Source organism: Triturus cristatus, chromosome 1_2 (genome assembly GCF_964204655.1).
Source record: "Triturus cristatus chromosome 1_2, aTriCri1.1, whole genome shotgun sequence".
In the NCBI taxonomy this organism is placed as follows: Eukaryota; Metazoa; Chordata; class Amphibia; order Caudata; family Salamandridae; genus Triturus; species Triturus cristatus.
Window position 1 is genome coordinate 453,862,625 of NC_140580.1, and position 21,661 is coordinate 453,884,285.

Sequence of the window (21,661 nt, forward strand, 5' to 3'; positions counted from 1 at the left end):
ATTGTCTTACAGGGTTACAGCTATTTCTAGTATAGAGTTTCTTTATTCATTTTAAAAGAGATTTAGATTCTAATCATTATTAATAATGTGGAGTTTGAATATAGGTGCAATGTTGGTAAGTGTAAGGTCTTTCCTCAGAGTCCTAGGGGAGTCAGTGATTGCTGTGCATGCAGCTTCAGTTGCTGGTACTGTGACATATCATAGGTTTTCAGGTGTTAGATGATTTGGTTGTGTCGGCAATGTCACCCAAATTTGAAAGGATTCAAACGTTTGTCTATCTTCGGACACACTTGTGTTTTGAGTTACTATGGCTTTTTAAGAGTCTCTGGTCAATAGAACAAAGGTGCCAGACAAATGTTACTAGTGTATCAAGCTTTCTACGATATTCAAATCTCTACGTTCGTTTTTTATAGTTCTAGGTGTAATGAGGGGAAACTGTGAATAGGAGGTCAAACATCTAAGAAAATGCGAACACCATACGACACACTCAGTACACACTGACCATCACCCCAATTGCTCAAGCACATCACACCTCCTCTGTTCAATGTGCTGGTGTGCCCTCCTTAAGGATGGGTCCTAATCTAAGTTATCTCAATTACATAACTAATGGTTCCTGAAAGTGGTGGCATTGCCCTGGATGGTGGGCACCCTGTGTCTGCGAATTACACTCCCATCACAAGATTTTCCCCATTGACTCCTTTCACTTCTGTACCATCCTAGCTCTGAGGGGCAGCCCCAGCTGTGCTTAGCATATCCAGACGAATAAATATGCAGACAAAAACCAACCAAACATTTAAATAAATATTATTACTACACAAGTATATGGCGTGGGGATGAAAGCCACAAGGTCAAAGACTTTTGCATTAGATCTCTATTAATTGTTTATCTGAAGGTAATTCAGCTCTCAATAAATCCTACGGAAAGGTTAGTGCACTCATCTAAAGTAGATTCTAATATTGAATAGAGCAATGAAAAGTGCTTTCAGGAAAAGCAACATAAGCATACATAAGCAATCTGGTTGTGCATAACATTGCTTCCATGGTGGTTGGGTGAGGTTTTACTTTCTTCAAGGAGGGGGCTTGTCAGACTAGGGTCTCATTGCCCGGGGAAGTGGGAGGAATGTGTTACCTCCGTACCCAATCCGAACCAATACCAGGTGCAGGAACGCTCCATTTAGAACCAAATGTGTGATTTGGAACAAGGCCCTATATGAATGAATGAATGAATGACCCATATTTCTATAGCGCACAGCTACTCCTTCCGGAGATGTCACAAAGTTCACATACAGTCAGCATTTGTCTCTTAGCAGCTGTTATCACTGTAATGCCGGTCTCTGCTAAAATAGGGGTTGTATAAAGATATTTCCTAACGTGGTGCAATAACTCTTGACCTATGCAAACCGAACCATAGACCTCATGTGGTCTCAAACTGACCAAAAGAACAATGAAGGTGCTCCGTTGAATGTGGGATTTTTTAAATAGATTTTCTATGTGTATTCTGACTTCATAATGAAAGCATACAATCTTATCTATACCACAAACCAAGCTTTCTTATAGTCATCTCAGCATAAAATGCAGACTGGAAAAAAGCAATATGCAAAACAGCTTCTTTTACGAGAATCAAAAAAGGAACTAGAATGCTGTTCTTACAGCCCCCCCCCCCCCCACTATTGCAAACGAGAAGGAAGTAACCACATAATACATTGCCACTGTCTCATGGTCAATTAGGAGATTTTGCAACATCTTAGAGTGGATGCAAAAAATTGAGCAAAATCAAAATAACAAATCTATTTTGTTAAAAATAATTGGCAAAAAATTGTTATATTTCGGACTTACTTTTGAACTACTCCTTCAGAAGATACATTGCTAAATACTGGGCTGCCTAATCACGAATATAAATTTAGAAGTTTAGATTTACTCAGTGAATAGTTACAATTGGACCTAGAAGTAATTGTACTTTTTTTGCTATTCACCATTTACTATTAGGTGCAGACTTACATGTCTACACCTCCTACTAACATTAGGTGGAGCCTGCTAGAAGTGTAAAGTTACTACTAGTAACTTTTCACATGTAAGCGGAAGTCTGCGCTACAGGAGCTACAGGGGTGGAGCGCTCCATATGGCTAAGTACATAAAATAACAAAATATGTTAATGCAAAATAAAATAAAAAGTAAATTAACTTAAAATTATTATTATTAACCTAGAACTAAAAAAGAAAATGTTACAGCACAATAACTCATTTAAATAAATGTTTAATACAAACATAACTAAATATACCATTAATTTATAATATAATATTTGTGTGGAGTTGAAAGCTCCATTTTGCAGTGTGTAAAATAGTATTATTACAAAATTCAAGTCATAACCTACACGTGTAACTCTCCACCTCAACCTCTTATACATGTAGGTTTACTACTATGTAATAAATGTGAGAGCAACTGAGATAGTGACTGGAAAAAGGGGTATGTAGGAGGGCTTTATGAAAGAGTAATGAGGGCCTTAGGGAGGGCTTAGGAGAGGTTTACGAAGTTACAGTAACCAAGCCTCAAAAGAGTAAACCTGTTCCTATTCTCAAACTGCACTTCTAAAGTTACTACAATAAAAAAGGATGCAAAACAGTAATAAATACATTCCAGTTCAGAAAAAGAATAAGCCCAGCACCACACATGTCCAATCACTGGTCCTGCAACACCCTCTCATAGAAAATAATGGGGACAGGGACTTACAATAAAACCCCTTAGGAAAAAATGTTAAATACAATTTAATTGTTCAAACTATTTGAAAGTATGAAAACATTTATTTCAATTTTGAAAAATGATCTAAAAATAAAACATATAACTAATATTATTTAAAATATTTTCATAATCTTTTTAGAATTTGAAAATTATTGTAATGTTTTTGTTTATTAAAATATAGAGTACGTTTAATTAATTCCATTAATCACTTGTATTATTTGTAATACATGATAAAAAAATACTTTTTTACCTTAGGAGGGATTAGTTTTTTAATTTAAACTTCAGAGACATTATTTATTTTATTTTAGTGGATTCAAAATGATTGCAGTTTAAATAAAAAATAAGTTACTATTGCTGTAGCATCTTCTATTTTGCTGTACATTTAAAATAAATACATAAAATGTATTTACATTAATATTCATTTTATACATTTTGTCAGGATTAATAACATTGTTCCTTTTCCCTATACATTGCCATAGGGAGATGCCTTCCACTGCTTCCTCCCACTACTAAAACGTATAGGTATGTGTGTGGAGACCTTTGCAACTCGAGTGAGATCTATGCCTAGAAAAGCTAGGTAGGTTTGTGAATAGCATTTTGCCGTACGTGAGTAGTATGACTGTAGTACTATTAAATATTCTACAAAATGCAGTATGTGAATAGTCCCCCTGTGTACACTGTAACAACATAAAAAAAAAAAGAAAGGGCACTAGGAGTCTAGTGCTATTTACTAAAAAATAGTTATAGACAGAGAAAAACATATAGTTGTATTATAGTTTACATCTTAATCTTGTCCTAAATCTGGATTTTATCAGAAAATACAGACCTGATGCTCAAAGCATTTCTTGTAAGTGGCTGTGTCTCACCCTAGACTTAGATGACCTGTCACAACAGGAAGTAGAATACTATCTCTATTGTAAACCACAATGACTGTTCCCTATCTCAGCCAAAATATTTCAACTGGAAATACAAAAAACAACCCTTATTTCCTTTATAAGAAATACCTTTTCAAACAATGTTTCTTCAAATAATACATTTTGTAAATATTATTGTAGGGGAATACTGGAGCACAATAATAGATCACCATAGTTTTGACAGAAAATACAATCAGAAATAAATGTTGCGGAAAATATGTCCTGTACCTTTAGTGGCCAAGAATACTTGACTGCACCATTTATTCTGCCTATAATAAAGGACTCTTGAATATAAAGTAATCTAAGCAAAAATAATCTCATGACTTCACAATCAATAAGGCCAAGTAGGACGTTATTCTACCGCAAGGGCTGTAGAGATCTGATTAAAACTTGCATGGTTCTGGCAGTAGCTCCACACCTGTAAACACTGGCACTGTGCCGTAACTTGATGCCAGTAACATGCAAATACTTCATGGACTGGAGAATAGCAATACAAGCATGTTTTTTGGGTCGAAATGTAGCACAAAATTGCCAATCCCATGTGGATTAATGTTTGCATTTACCAGCTGTTTTAAACAGGTGTGAATTTACAGCCAGTAAATACGGGTCCAGAGATGCCGCTTCCATAGAAAATGAACCTGGAAACACTGGGCCATTTATACTTGGGTGGAGTGGTCTCCCACCCAGGGATAACGTATGCTCTGTTCAATACAATCAGGCCACCATGTCTTAACCTAAAAACACAATACTACAATATCTGGTTATTTGATAATAAACACAAAACACAATTTATAAGACCAACAGTTTTGATTAAAAATAGGATTTGTCAGGATTAACTATGTAATATCCCACTATTTAAAAAAATGTATAAAGGTAATTAAGTCAAAATAGGCCCCTTTTCTGATTGCAAATTCTTCGTACAAGATAAATTGATGCAGTCTAAGCTGAGTATAACAGGCAAGAGAATATGTATCCTTCCCTCTTCCTATTATACTTTTATCAGTACAAAAGGATCTCAGCCACATTTTGTATTCACTGGCGTGCAGATGGCAGATTAATTTAGACTGGAATTGCATCTCATATTACAACCCCTTACAACTACTTTAACGTAAAGTGGGAGAATTGTTCGACCACCTTGCTATTTTTGCAGCCAAAGGAAAGGTACTCAGCCCAAAACCCACATGGACAGTGTCCCTAAGAAACAGGGTGACTTCTTATCCAGTTTACCATTCAATGTACAATTTATCCTGGTCTCGGGAAACAGCCTCGCCTAGGGATATTTACAAGTTTGCCTTCAAAAGACTATGGGGTCTATTATAATGGCGGGGGGATCGCCACCACCAGTATGGCGGTGGTGATCCGCCCGCCATTATTCTCCACCCGCATGCAATTTACCCCCCGCCTGATTATGTTGGCGGGGATACCGCAGCGGACGGGAAGACTGTCCGCCGCTTTTCCGCCCGGTCGATCAGTTGACAGGGTGGAAAAGGTTTGAATATGGTGGCTGTGTCTGTTAGACACTGCCATCCATATTACTATGCATGCAGGGATCAGCCTTTCGCCACGGAAAGGCATGCGGATTTCGCAGTTGTGGGCCCATTGCAGGCCCCCAGGATGTTGAGGGATCGGGTGGCCCCTGCATTGGCACGGACAAAGTGGCAGGCACCGTGCGGTGCCTGTCACCTTGTGCATGCCACTGCATGACGTGCAATCCCAGCATTGTGGCAGGCGGTGCTGTGAGCACCGCCCACCGCAATGCTGGGAATAGAGGATGCCACCGCCATGGTGGCGGTAGCATCCTAATTGCCGGTGCGGGACAACCACACCACTGGCGGCCGGTCCCAGCACCGCTAGGGTTTCGTCCGCCCGCCATCCTAATAGGCCCCTATATTTGCCTTCACCCCACAAACCTGTTTCAGGATTGGTAGGCTGTTAACAACACTAGGTTTTAGATATGTTCACGCAGTTCTGAGTCAAGCAAATGTAGATGGTCTTGTATAAAGATGGCTTCGGGGAGATGAAGTGCTTCATTCACAATAATTTATAGTCTTCTGTGTTGATGCTTTTTAGTATCTCATCTGTGTGCGGCCAATATTAGACAACATCACACTGCTTTATTTATTTACAGAAACTAATCTCCCCTGATATGTGTTACACTGTTTTAAACTTTATCAAAGCTGCAATTATTATAAGGAAACGTTATGGGACTTCTGTAATGTTGTAATTTTATGGATGTATAATTTTATTGTATTGATTTTGTATATGTTCTTATTTATTATTTTATATGCTTTTGCTTTTATGTCTCTGAGCCGAATATAAGATATGATGATGATGACTTTCTCATGATGTTTTTCTCTGCAAACATCGGTGTCCTAGTTTTTAATAAAATCTCGATTGTCTCTGCACAGGCCAGTAAAAACTTCTCCATTTAGAAAGGAAAATAGAAAGCAATATTGGCAAAAAAAATAATTATCCTCGCCTTTTGTGACAAATAAAATACCTAGCTTTTTGCAGAGTTACTTCCACTGAACCACTTATTTTTCTCATTACCTTCTAAAGACAGCCCAAGACAATCGCCGGAAATGGCTCTATGGAAAACAAAAAAGCCAAATGGGTATTGTAGAATATTTGTAATATTTCTCATTTATTATGTGCATTAACTCTTGCACACTTTGGGCCTGATTATGATGTCGGTTGGACGAGCGTCCAACTGACATCATAGAGAAATAGAGCCGCCTGACCACAGGCCTGGGGTTTCACCTGCTGTATTTCGATGCGCACTATGGGCGGTGAGAAACATCCATTTTACAATTGCAGCTTGTGCGGCGGGCACACTGCTATGAAAGGGCAGGTTGAAAGCGATATCATAATCCCGACGGCAGAGCCTATGCTGGCTCCATCGTCATTTTGGGATTATCTTTCCACCCACCGCCCCGATGGGCTCTATGAGCCCGTCGGAAGCAGAGAGGAATCCTGCAGTGGGTTTCCCTCTGACTGCAAGTATAATAATATGGTGGTCGGATGGAAACCATAGACTAGCTGTCCGATGGCTTTCCGCCCGACATCGTATCAGGCCCTCTGTACTAGAAACCCCAGTCATGGAATAATATCCTGCAATTGCTTCTTTGGTGAAACTGTGGAAGCTTCATTAAAGTGTTTGAAATGTTTTCTTGCAGCTTTATGACATGTAGAAAAGATAAGATTTGTAGTTTCACACTTCTCTAGAATTAATACTCACCAAAGCTGATGCAGGGCCCATCAGGTTGGTGTAAGAACACACGCCGCTGCTACAGACAGGAGTTAAAATTGGCCCCTCTGCATGTTGCCACTTCATTATGCATGGAAGGACCCAACACAAGAAGGGCAGGTCAAGTATTGCACACAAGGCGTATCCCTCTGTGAATAAGGGTGCCTTCCCATTATAGGTATTGTTGTCTTGTTATGCACTTGCAGGTTGACAGGTGGCTGTGAGGCCTATTGCTAGCAAATGAAAAACTGGATCACATTTAATCCTATTTACTTGCAGGCTGACGGAGACGAGCAACAATGGAGGTCCCTCTACCTTGATGACTATGCAATTCTTCTTTAATTTGTATGTGTTTTCTGATACGTTCATTTAAAGTCCAACAGAATTGGTAGACATTTGTTGTGAGAAAATTGCTGAAAATGAGTATAATTCCACATGTTTATAATTGCCCTCTTGTTATTCTAACTTTATATCAATGGTCTTATTGATTTCTTTGAACAGAGTGATAACAACGTTCCAAAGTTGGCAAACATAAGGATCCCAGCCCTCATGTTTGCTGACAGCAACCTTCTCCTCTTCAAGTCTCCCATGGGCCTGCACAAGCTCCTGGATCGCTTCGAGAAATTCTGTATAGAGCAGGGCCTAGAAAGTAATGTGGGTAAGACCAAGTATATGATATGGAATCCAGGGCATTCCACCAGGGTTAACTCGACAGTAGCAGGGACTCCCCTTGAGAGAGTGTATACTTTTTCCTATCTAAGCAATACATTAACCGAACATCTGGGGTGGCAGGCACACATTACGCAACACAGGTTAAAACTTGAATATGTTGAAGGAGGCATAGTCAAGATAACACACAGCTCTCAGCTTCGACCTGGACAGCCGTCCCTGCAGTTATCCAACACCAAACCCCGGGGACAGCTACTTATAGAGCAGAGCGGTGGGGTCATCTAGATGCTTCTACCTTAGAATCAGCGAAGAATTGATTCATGCATCTATTGATTAGTGTCCCCTTTAGTACTCTCTGATTCCCCCTTAGATTTGATCTTGGGGTGAGAGCCCTATCAGATAAAACAGATCTACGTACCATTCTCTTTGGGGGAGGATCTGGGCTACCCCAGAGCTCCATCCATATCTTGAAGGCCTACAAGAAATACATAGTCTTGGGGGCTCCTGTATCATACTCTGGATCAAGACAACGTGGGAGAGATCGGGCTGCCAATTTTGTGGAGTACACAGAGAGAAGCAAGGTTGAGACCCAAATCCAATATTAAATCAGCCTACCGGCAGTATAGAGCTTCTCTAATACAAACCCGGGCAAGCCGAGGTACAATGACTGATGCTTTTCTTATATTTAAAAAAAAAAAAAACTATATCAGAGAAAGTTTTCTGGATGAGATGGAGTCCCCTATATCTAGGTGCTTATACTTGCTATTTCACTGCAAGACTCTACCTCTTCACTTGTTTACTTCAAAGTGGGCTAAAAACCAGACAGCGGATGATTGGTGGATCTCGGCTTGTGGTGACCCTAAAGAGAATATGTATTGGTTTTTTTCCCGGCCTACAAGATTAGAAGGCACTGCTGGATACTTCCGCTATGTTGCAACTTGGGTATCAGAGTGTATAATGTTGCATTTAGGATGTTAAAAGCAGATATCAGCACACCACTGATTTATGTGTTCACTCGATTTCTGATGGCTATGTGGAGAGCTAGGGAAAATATGTGTGCCCTCCTGAGAACCAAACCAACTCTTCTGTCCCGACGTGAGTTATAATGAGCATAATTTGTATAATTATTATTAATTTGTTTTCAGATGACTTAGAATTTGATGAGCCTCTTTTATCTTTTTTTAAGTATATTGACTAAATGTAAACATATTATAAAAGTTTTTTTTTGCTGTATACAAGACTATTGTTCAAAGGCTGTTTTTAAACGATGAGTTTAAGTCACTAGTTTTTAATGCATTTAATCACTGTATTTTACCTATATTCTATTGTTTTCTATGTGATTTTATTGCAATTGACTTGAAATAAAGCTCTTTGAACTGAACTGAACTGGACATGTTTAGACTATAAAGTCTGTATCCCTGGAAATACCCAAATTTCTATAAGTTAAAAGTCACTGTTCTTTACTTCTCGACTCAAATCCGGGGGTAATGTAGCAAATCCCAATTTGTTTTACTGTTATGACTGCAAAATTATTAACCCTTGATGGAGCACTCACCTCTAGAAGAGAACTTGAGTGTATGCTTATGTACTGAAAATTGAACTGTTCACTGGCATTCAATGAGATGCAGAACACAGCAAAAGTACCTGACAATACTCGGAAAAGCCCTACTTCAAAGAGACACTTTGTCTGCCTCACTACCCTTTATTGTTGGATCTCTTGTTGAAGTTAAGGGAAATACTGAAATAGCTGGAAAAGTTTGAAATACAGCTCCAAATGTTGACTAGTTAGCCCTGGTCAATATAAGAGCATTGAGATATAATGTGCATGCTTGTGGGTGCTGTATTTGACACTGGGATTAGACTGGACAAATAATTTCTTTCTAAGAGACAGCATGTGTTAATGTCAATGCCCCATAAATTCATTGGAAATGGGGTGCACCCTAAATATCTAAGCCACAACATCAAAGAGACAGAATACCGATGACAAAATATAAAAAACATATCTTGACAGGTAAGCAGGTCTCGATTTTCTATACGTAAGTCAAACTATGTGTACCTACCAGGTACATATATCTTCAAGGTACGTAGATGTGGATTTAGGAATAGTAAATCTATACTTCCCTATATGCACTTACCTTTCAATATTTTGTCCCATGATATTCTTATATCCCATTATTGTGGGTGTTAATATTCAGTAGTGCAAGCCATGGGAAGCAAAAAAAAAAAAGAACAAGATTTGCCAATGAGGTTTATCTGTTATGCCATTCAGGCATATGTTTATTGAGGTTAGTGTGGAGGACATTCCCAAAATGTACTAGACATGGATTGGATTAAATCAAATTCAGCCAAGACTTTATGACTCATTAAAGAAATGTCAGTTATTATATCTGGACTGTTTCTAAGATGTTTGGATCACCACTGGGAGAGCTCTACTAGAGAGTCATGGAAAGCTCAGCATACCACTGAAGACAATGAAACAACCATTGAACCACAGTGCCCTTGTAGACCTTCATTCTAGAAACAGAGCTTCCTCATCACAAAATAACTACTGACTGATCAGCTCTGTTAAGAAATCCGATACATGCACATATCGAAGATCACTTTCTATTATGAGTTGTGCACAGACCTCCTATACAATGAACTCCCCGTTAGTTTTTAACAACATGTGGAACAAATATACTTGGATCCAGGAAGTGGCTCATTGAACAAAGGCAGAAACGCTGCTGTGGCAAAGGATAGTTTAAAGGAAGGGCTTAGGGTGGGACTGCATAGAAATGGATAAAGACAGGGTCACAGGCCTAGTAGAGCTATATGGGTTTAGTGTAGCATTCAATGAGTGGGCCATTTGTAGGGGAATTTTCCAACATACTCATTTGGGATGTTGCAGCAGCATCCAGGGGAGCATGGCTTGCCAAAGGCAGTTAGAAAAAGTGAGAGATGATGCTAAGTAATTAAGCACAAGTCAAGATTCTCATTGCAAAGTGCCACTACAGCAAGAGCCACAAGTGCATTGAAGAGTGATATAAAGTTTTCCCTTAGAAATTGGGAAAGGGTAAGTGTGTGTGAACGTATGCACGCATACACTTTATTCAGTGCTTAAATTGTAAACAACATAAGTGCCAGGCCCTTTCTCAGGAGGACATTGCAGCCTGCACCACCCATTTCCCCACCAGTGCTGCCAAAGACAGTACCAGCACAACTACTAGCCATCACGCTTCTTCAAGTGAGACAATTCAGACTTTTAATATACATTAAACATGACTAATACCTATCACCCAACCTAATGTTATAGCTTTACGTGGCAGGTATTAGTCCTTTTTAATGTATCTTGATTTATTAAAGAACTGTTGTGCTCATCACAAAATTAGACAATCAGCACAACCATGTGGTGGACTGTCATGACATAAGTGCCCGTGTTGACAATTCACTGCCGATGCTGAGCACCGGAAACCACTGGCTCAAATTAAGCACTGACTTTATTACAGGACGAACAGAGTAAGTACTATCACAGGCTAGACCTCCTGATATTTTACAGCAGAGAGAGCAAAATAACGAGGTGCAAAGCTTGATCTACAGTTCTGAAGGAGACATGTTTCTGTACATTTCTATATCAAGGCTTGAAACATTCACTGAGGTGGGATAACAAATTATTGTTATGGCCTATGTGCACATTCCAGCTTATTCACCCAAAAATAAAATATGCCAATTCAAACACAAAAATGGAAAAGCACATGAAGTTGAAAGCTGTTTAGAAGGCCTCAACTGCCTAAAGGTCAAAATACCAGATGCCCAATTTATGTACAAAAGATGTAAAATAGGGCCAAAGTTCTACATTTTCCCCTGAAAGTAATTTTGCACTTTTCTGACATTTGCAAACGGGTGAAATAATATACCAGGAAAAAAACACCAGTCACAGGTTTCCTAGCGTAATGTGACTTTCTTCAGGCTGTAAGAAATCCCAAGACACTGCTGTAAATTAGTATTTAATTTAGAGTACAGAGTGACAACTGTCTGAAGACTGATTATCGATGCTGGTGAGAACAACCACAGGCCCATAAACTGTGTTCAGGCCAGCTTCAAGAGTCGGTAAAATGAAATGTTCTATTATTGTACTGACATACTTGAAAGTAGCCCCATTCATCATCAAATATTTAACCATACTTTGGAGATCCCTTATCATGCTATGCCTGGAAATATTCTGTTGCCAGAATGGGACACTTGAATTTATAGGCACTTAAGGCACCTGCCACAGTAGTACAAGATACTAAAAAGCATCAGTTATGCTATGTAATATGTATTTGTGTAGTGCATGCCCACCATTCCTATGGTCCTTATGTACTTTCAGAATATGGGCAACCGTTCTGATTTCAATATTCGAACTGATCAGAGTGAAAGTGGTCTGTCAATAATGTACGCTGATAAAAACAAAACTGTGTATAGAGCAATTTATAATGAAACAGAGACATGCAACCGAAGCACAAAAAATACCTCCAGAAACGGTAAAAAAACCAGGAGAAGTAAAAAAAGTAAAAAGGTCTTTTTTAGACATGTGTCAAGACTGTGCAAAGGAAGCCGCTGCGAATGTATGGCATTTTTATCAGGCAAGGCATTAGGCTTCGGACATAAATAAATAAATATATATGACTCAAAACCTCTTTCGTGACCTGGTTACCTTGTCATTTTTCCTCTCATCATTCTAAGCAGTCACCAACTTTTTAATTTTACGCTTCTAGTCTGTTGCCTGATAATTTGCCAGATATCATTGGTCCCTCACTTGCTCTTGTTGAAGGGAAGACATAGGTTACCCAAATAAATAAAAAGTAAGGACTCACAGAAGAATGTCCTGCGACATTTGGGGGCTTATTTACAAGACAATGGCGCAGCGCAGTTCCACAAGAATTTATGCTGCGCTGAGCTGTATCATTGTCTAAGTGCAGGACTGCACTGTATGTTCAAGAATACGGTGCATTTATATACTCACCCCTGCACCAGCATACAATGCAGACACCCTTGCACCATGATGCAAGGGTGCCTGCGCTGCAGGGATGATTGTTGTTGTGCAGGAAGGGACACATTCCTGCACAAAAACAATAATTAATTGTAGTTTCCGCCTTTTATGCGTGCTGCAGAAAACGAGGAGAAATAAAAGTATTTCTCATTGCACCACCCTTATGCCTCTGCTGGGGAGGCGTACGTTTTTGGTGCTGCCTCAGATTTACGGTTCCTTTTAAATCTAGGGCAGTGTCAAAAAGCAATGGGTGTTGCTGGAGCCCACAGCAACACCCATTACACGCACCTTTAATGCAGAAAACTGCGACAAAGGGAAAGATATTTACAAGGCCGCGTTCAGCCACACAAAGGGCCTCATGTAGGTAGCATACCAGTTACCACTTCTAAAATACCGAACGATACCGAATCGGTATTTTAGAAGTGGTAACTCGTATGTAGGTAATGAGTCGGTATTTTTTACCGATTCGTTACTATTCGGTAATTACCGAATCGGTATTTACCGATTCGGTAATGAGGCATACCTTCCCATTGATGGGAAGGTATGCCTCATTACCGAATCGGTAAATACCGATTCGGTAATGGGGGGAACACATACAAGGGTGGCAGGGTGTCACATTGACACCCTGTTGCACCCCTGATTCGGCCATGTGTGCACATGTGGCACACATACATGCCCTAAGGGCATGTATGTATGCCACATTGCACACTGCTACGCGCGTAAAAATGCATTAACACATACATTAATTATTTACCACCAACTATAAGTTGGTGGTAAATACCGACTCTTAAACACACACACACACTCCCCCTACATCTCGATTTTGGTTTCGGAATTTACCGAATCGGTAAAATTACCGATTCGGAAAAGTTACCGATTCGGTAACATTACCGATTCGGTATTATTACCGAATCGGTAATTTTACCGATTCGGTAAATTCCGAAACCAAAATTCGTCCCCCTACATACCAATAGCCAAAATACCGGTCGGTAACGGTATAATTACCGAAAATCGGCCGTTACCGACCGGTATTTGGCTACCTACATGAGGCCCAAAGTGACTTAGTGCTGCCTTGTAAATATGGAGCAGGACCCAGCACCACCGAAGCATCGCAAAGCGTGATGCTTCTCTGGGGCAGGGCCTTGTTAATGAGGCCCTAGGTTCCTAGAGCCATGAAATATTGTAAAAATGACATGAAATATTGAGCCTGAATGAGTAGTCATGCTGCATATCAGGAGCAGTTTATAAATTGTAAGCAGTTATTCGACCATTTTATTAGTTCAATAATAATAGATTTTAATACTTACAAGAAATCGACTTCCATTTAATTCAAATTTCTCGACAACGCCAGCACACTGGTGCATTCCAAACTAAACAAGGATAAAATAAATGAAATAAAGAAAAGTTAAAAAATGTTTGATAAACAAATTTGGTTTACATCAAAGCTATGTTTTGCTTTAATAGAATGCAAACAATAAAATGCAGCTAGACCTTCAGCTTAGTCTTGGTAGAGTTACTCTGTTGTGTACCTGAATTTGTGCCAGATTCACACATATAATCCTAAGGGCCTCATTTATGGCATTTTGTCATGGGGCGGCACAGCAAGGCAAGTTGCTGCGCTGCCCGACACCAAAGTGTAAGGACAGGAATTCACTGTATTAAAGCAATACCGTGGATTCCTGTCCTTCCTGCCTGCACTGGTGCTGTTTTGGCAGCCTAACGCCAACGTAGGCACCCTTGCTCCGTGGTGCAAGAGTGCTTCCGTTGCAGGCAGATGCCTTTTGTGCAGGAAGGAGCACCTTCCTGCACAAAAACAATCCTACCAGGCATTTTCCTCTTCCCATGTGTGCTGCAGAATGCAGCGCACATGTAAAGAGGGAAAAACTAGTAGAAAGAAACATATTTCTCCTCATTACGCCTCACCTCAGGAGTTGTACGGATTTGATGCTTCCCCAGGTTTACATCACACAGTAAATCTGGGGCAGTGTCAAATTCCATGGGTGTTGTGTGGGAAAGCCCACCTCAATGCCCATGAAACGCCTCCCGGAAGCAGAGTAAGATGACGCAGTGATTTGCACTGCATTGCCTTACTCATGATTTATGAGGTCACTCAAAGCCACGCAGGATAGCTTTGCTTGGCTTCTTAAATTCTTATGTGAATCCTGCATCAAATATGTAACACTTTACGTGACACAGAGCTCTCATAAACAAACCTCTAAATCTACATTGGTATAAGTAATAGTTCTCATGATTGTGGAGTTAGGATTTTCCAATTTACAGAAAACTCCACTGTCATATTCCATGAAAACTATGCAATGTACAGCCTTCAAGAGTCATACATTTTAAAGGCTGCTATTTCCCCAATGCATAAATGTACATATCTATTGAAAAGCAGCTCAATATTGAAAGGCACATGTATTTGTGTTTTTCCTCTACTAAGAAAACAAATTGTCCTACACCTCACCAGGTTTGGTGGTGATCCATTACAAAGCCCTTTGCTGGAGTAAAGCTCCAAAAATATGTAGGGTGGGAAAGGGTCTGATAGGAGTGTGTAAATATTCACAAATTCAAAGGTTTGTAGGCATTCACAAACTGGCAAAGCAAACTACACAATGGTCCTCCCACTACCTCTTCTTGGATGAATTTACTACTTTTTATTCAATGCACTGGTGACAGGGAATTAAACAATTGACATCAGACAGGCAACATTTTGTGGCTAGCTGTAAGGCTATCACATTTCTGTCCACACATTTATTTAAGTAGTGACAAAACTTGTTGGTGCATATGTTGAACGACTAGCATTTCATTATCTAACAGCAGACACAGTAGAGGTGCCCGAATCCTTATCGAGTTATGCTTATTATTACCCATGACTTATCCGATGAATCTACAACACCAGAACATTTACAAAAAGTTCCCCTTTTCCTTGATGACAATTTTTGTAAATGAGTTTTGGTGTCCAGTCTTTGATCATCTAGTACTTTATCAAACTCCCAGGAAACTCTTCAAAAAGTCCTTTCTTAGTCTGTCCAGTCAGTAATTGGTTATATGCAGCATTTTAAAATGGATAGACTTGTACTAATGTCCCTTCTAGCATTGCATGATCATCTTAAGCTTCATGGTGTCATAATATTTTGTTTCTGATTATATAAACCTTATCATCTAAGCTATCAAAATGTTGCAATCTGGCCAATCCCAGACGCAAAACTACTTAACATAAAAAAGTCTTTACTAATGCCCTTTTCCCCAGGTCTATGTACACTCCTTCCTCTTATCCTGGTTATGGATCCGATGCTGGTCGTCATACTTAAGGTACCTAAGGTTACTACGGCTGTGTATTTTCCAGTAGGAGAACAGACAGTGGCCTGAGGGACAGGTTTCAGACCTGTGAGACTTGACAACATTCAAGCTGAGGCACTGAACCCTTGGCTGGGAGAGTAGAGTGGGCATAGAGTTACGTGAACCATGGGAAGGGTAGGCCTAGATCTGTTTAGGCCAGGTAGGCTCTAGGTGTCCTGGATGGATATTGAGGCATCCAGCAACTCATCCCACCCAGTCACGTAGATTGCAGGTGGGGGTCAGAAAATGGAAGCTGCAGCCGGCTCCCGGATGGCACACTGAAGGAGTGCAGCACACACAGGGAGTCGGCAGGGGCTGCGGGGTCTTGGGCCTCAACTGAGGCCCCCAATGAAGCATTGCATCCAGGTGCCTAAATGAGCATGGGCACCTGGAAATGGGAAAGTTGAGTCACAAAGCCTGTCACTCGAAATAAATGGATTTATACAAGCAGCAAAGCCGCTAATTTAATGAGCACCTTTTGTCGCTGACGACCTTCCCATAAATCCCAGCAAGTGTCCCTAAATTTGCATATGATTTTACATGTGGTATCTCACAATGGGCAGGGGCACCACCAACAGATTGTGCAAGTGTTGTGGGTAACTGCAGAGAGTGTAGCAGCCCTACCAGAAGATGCTCCCAAACATTTGCCCCAAGTCTCCCAGGGGGTGATAACCATGCCCCAGGGATACACTTTAAATGTGTTAAAGCGCTATTGGAGCCTGCATTTTTGCACATAGGCTCTGGACTGTAAGTTTCCTCTCGGTAAGTCCTAAAACTAAAATGCAGCATCGTTAAAGTAGAAGAAACAATCTTGCACCCATTGAATTCGTTTAAATATTCTTTATTGACCATGATAATATTGACAATGCATTGATATATATTTTATGTGTAGCCATGAAAACAGTTTTATTGATGAACAATATGGTAACAGTCAATCCTTGCATTTTTAAATCAAGGGTATAGACCTAAATTTTAATCTCTTTGTTAATTTAAATTATGGACACACCCAAGGTTAACAGTGAGTTATGACACGCCTTAATGAATGTTGCCTTAAGATGGTACCATCCCTATTGATTTCAATGGCGCTATCTTGGATTATTATGACATATTTCTACTTTTATCATTGTGGTGACATCCTAGCAAAGCTAGTAGGCCTCTCTAATTGATACTGACACCCACTCATATTGTGATGTTGCAGTTAGTGCAGGTGGTGGAGGTGTATGAAGATGGATTCAGGATTTGTTGGGGGTATGAACTGTTCTGAGGATGTATTTCTATCTACCTGATTGTATATATTTTAACCACACAACACCGCCCTAAGTAAGCCTTGGACTACTCTGCTTCACTATCTTGAGAGAGTTGAGTGCTTCAATTGGGAACTGGGTACATAGTAATAGAAAGATTACAGTTTTATTACTTGTGAAGGGATCACATCCTTCACAACTGATAACCCACTTTCTCACTCAAAGTCTTCATTTTAAAGACTTATAAGTCACCCCTTAGGTACACCCTAACAGCTGTTAGGGCAGGGTACATGGTATTTAAAATGTAAGTCATATTGGTTTACATTTTACATGTATTGGCAGTGAAAAACTCCTAAAGTTGTTTTTCACTATTATAAGGCTACCTTTCACATAGGCTAATACATGGTTTCCTTATTATATTTTAATAAGTGCTAACTTCAGAATAGGAACAGAAAGAGAAATATGTTTACACTTAAATTAATTGTAATTTAAAATTCTCTTTAATGCTAAGTCGATTTTACTTTAGAATTCTGAAAATGCCACTTTTAGAAAGTTGGGGTTTTTAGCCCTAAAACACTGTGCATTTCTGCTAGTAAACAGAGTCACATGACTGTGGCTGTCTCTCCTAAGCCCGGGCGGAGACCTCCTCTCCACCCAAGGAGTGTGCATAGATTTGCCTACTCCGCGTGCCGCGGAGAAGACGGAGAAGGCAATCTCCGCACACTCCACAGCAGATCGGATTTGGCCAGCCCCCGCTTCCACCCCCCCATATTAACAAGTAATTCTACATTATTTAAAAGTAAATTAAAACCACTTAGCTGTACTGTGGCGTTCCTGGGCTGCCCTCCTCCTCTGCCTCGCCGTCTGGATAATCCTTGAGATGCAAGAAATGCGCATGCGCGGACACAAGCGCATGCTCAGTTTTCTCAAGGATTATCTAGACGGTGAGCAAGAGGAGAAGAGCAGCCCGGGGACGCAGCAGTACAGGTATGTGGTTTTAATTTACTTTTAAGTAATGTAGAATTACTTGTTAATATAGGGGGGGTGGAGGCAGGTGGCGTAGTGGAGCGGAGTTCCACTGAGTTTGTTCGCAACTCCGTGGACCTCCGTGTAGCCCCGCTATGCCCACTATGCCCAGGGTTAGTCTTTCCTGCAGTGTGTTGTTGATTTCTACCAGACATGGGGACAAAGGGGTCTTAGGTGCCAACAGGATGGGATAGCCTGACAGGATGGCTGGGGGTGGGGGCTGTACCCAGCCCCACTTACACTTCAAAGAGCTTTGCCTTTAGCACACACAAAGAAACCCGACACCAGATGTGCCCTTGCTTTTGTCGCCCTAGACAGTTGGGAGTCAAACCCAGAAAGGAGTGCGGAACTTGTCCGATCTAGTTTGGAAGTTGACTTGGGATTTTCTCCCCACAGAAGGCTGGCATTGGGGAAAAAAGTTGGCATTCTCAGACCCCACATACGAACACACATGGGCCTGTGTGAGATTCAGAAGAAGGACTGCCTTGCTACTAGAAGGACTGCCATGCTGTCTGAAGAAGGACCTACTTGCCTTGAACCCAGTCTGGCCACATTGAGTCCAGGGACTGACCTCCTCTGTGAGCGACAGGTAAACAAGAAGCCTGCAACTGCCCAGCTGACCATTACCAATTGGAACTGCCTGTATCTGCCTGAGCCCTGCTAATGGCCTCTTTTGGACTGCGCCATTATCCCCAAGAGGTGGCCCCTCAGGTCCTGGACCCTTGGCTGGCATCAGTGAGAGCACAAAAGGGTCCAGTCGTGCCAAGAATCTGTTACCTGCGACGATCACCAACACAAAGCTCCAGCTGGACCTGCTCTTCACGCCGACAATGACCGCCTGTGACCGCCTGCGACAACTGGCAATGCAAGATCTGCACTTCGCCTGCGACAACTGGCAATGCAAGAGCTGCACTTCGCACTAACAGCAACGATCCATCAACATGGCGCTCCAGCGCCGTCCATATCTCCTCTACAGTAACGACTGTCCACAAGAGTAGATCTGCTCTTTGGGCCAAAAGCCTCCTTCTCCTTGCCGTTTCTGACACAAATGGATCTCTTCGCGCCACAACTTGAGAAGGTTAACTTTCAGGGGGGCTAACACAAGGAGATGATGTACAGAGTGCTGAAACTTTTCAGATACTCCCCTCCAGTCACAGATCTGGGTTAAATCCATCATCATTCTTTAGCTCACTTTGCCACCTCAGTTCAGACCCAGCTATATGCAAATCAGTCTTGACCCTGTGCCTCATGGGAATAGTCTAGCCCGAACTGCCAAGCCAGGTCTTCCCTGAACTGGAAACAAGCATCCTGGGACCGGTTTCTGGGTAGCACCTTTCATCAGCCAGGCTAGCTTAAATCCAGTGGCAAAGTGAGCAAGGGACCCACGTCTGGGCATACCCTGTCAACTTAGGGCGCACAAAGCAAACACAAGGAGATAATGGACAGAGCACTGAAACTTTTCAGACACTCACCCCCAGTCACAGATCTGGGTTGAATCCTTCATCATTCTTTAGCTCACTTGGCCACCTCAGTTCAGACCCAGCTATATGCAAATCAGTCTTGACCCTGTGCCTCATGGGAACAGTCCAGCCCGAACTGCCAAGCCAGGTCTTCCCTGAGATGGACACAAGCATCGAAATCAGTCCTAGGATGCTTGTTTCCAGTCCGGGGAGGACCTGACCTGGCAGTTCGGGCTGGACTGTTCTCATTGGACGCAGGGTCAAGACTGATTTGCCTATTGCTGGTCCAAACTGGATTGGCATGGTGAGCAAAAAAACGATGGATTTAGGCACAGATCTTTGTACTGGGGTGAATGTATGACATTGTTCTGCATTCTGTCCATCAATTGTTCTTTTTGCATTTGTCACCCCGAGTGGGACGGATATGCCCAGACGTGGGTCCCGTGCTCTCCATGCCACTGGAGTCAAGCTATCCTGGCTGATGAGGGCTGAAAGCCCGAAACCAGTCCTAGGATGCTTGTTTCCAGTCCAGGGAGGACCTGGCCTGGCAGTTTGGGCTGGACTGTTCCCATTGGGCGCAGGGTCAAGACTGATTTGCCTATGGCTGGGTCCAAACTGGAATGGCATGGCGAGCAAAAAAACGATGGATTGAGGCCCAGATCTTTGTACTAGGGTGAATGTATAACATCGTTCTGCATTCTGTCCATCAATTGTTCTTTTTTCACAGGCTACTGGCAGTGACTTCCGAGAGGTCAAGTGCTCTCCACGGGACGGGGGCATCATGGCAGCTCTTTTTTACCACAATACTGATAACGCTGTTGTATTTTCATAGATGACCAGATGGCAGTCCAGTCTGGGATCCTTCCACTCCCAAAGGGGCCATTTTACCTTTCAATTAGGGTGAGATTGTTTGATAAAGACTTCTTTTATGACAATGTGGTGAACCAAAATATTACATTTAAAATGCTAGAACGATTACGCACAACTATATTCTTGCTAAAGCTCATGAGTGACAACATTGGAGTTATGCACGATGGTGTTTAACACAGAAGTCTAGATACAGATAGGTGGTAGCACATTAATCACTCTACCTGTCACCGTTGCATGCTGTGGAATGACATGAACAAATATTGAAGGATAAGAATGCAGGATATGAGGTGGCACCTTGCATAAGGCAACTGACTAAACAGAATGGGCTAATAAACACAGATATGCCGATGTAATACAAAATGCTTAAGACATTACCATACAAATAGTTGACCATATTTTGGCATGTCTTATATATGTTGATATATGTCTTTTTCTTTTCAGGTCATCTAATTATTTGTGAAGAATTATATCCAGATTATGGGTGTAAGTTATGAATATAAAGTTTGTTGTACAGCACATAATACTGTGAATTAGGTAGGGCCACATAATACATGGCAAGGTCAACCTACCAGAGTAGATTAGATTTATCCTTGGTTCCTAATAAAAATGCCATTGATCCTTTTGGGGCAAATTAGGTGCGAAACATGCTGACCAAAGTTGAGTGGATCTAGAAATCATTTTATTTATAGTGATCTACTGGTGTTTTTATTCTTTAAATGTGGCACCAATATTAAAAGAGGTGGTGAGGGAACCTCTTGTGAATTTTAACTATGGATCAATCTACATGCTGCTTTAACCTCCTTTTCATCCACATATATAAGAGGTTAGATGTCTGAAGACTTCATTCCGTAAGGCAGTGATACTCAAAGTACGGCCCGGGGGCCGCTTGCGGCCCTCTTGACCTTTACATGCAGCCCCCTCGGTAAACAGCAGCATGAGCTCTAACATTCAGCAAAAATTTTTAACTAAACGGACAAGTATTTATTAACCTGCAAATAAAAGATTGCCTGTTTATTTATAAAAAAATTGTCCTCCTGACACAATCCCTGACCCAACCAGACCCCTACTGCCACCCTGCTGGCATCAGTGCGGCCCTTGGACCCACCACAGACCATTCTTTGTGGCCACTGGACAAATGTTTGCGAGTAC

General features: G+C 41.2%; 1 protein-coding gene across 2 annotated transcripts in view; it reads right to left on the reverse strand.

The window, feature by feature from the left end:
- Positions 1-21,661, reverse strand: part of BLNK (B cell linker) — a 684,101-nt gene that overhangs the window by 604,471 nt on the left and 57,969 nt on the right. For both annotated transcript variants that reach the window (XM_085606171.1, XM_085606173.1), the window contains exon 2: positions 13,881-13,943. In XM_085606171.1, coding sequence (XP_085462297.1) covers positions 13,881-13,943 — 63 coding nt within the window. The remainder of the gene's footprint in view (positions 1-13,880; positions 13,944-21,661) is intronic.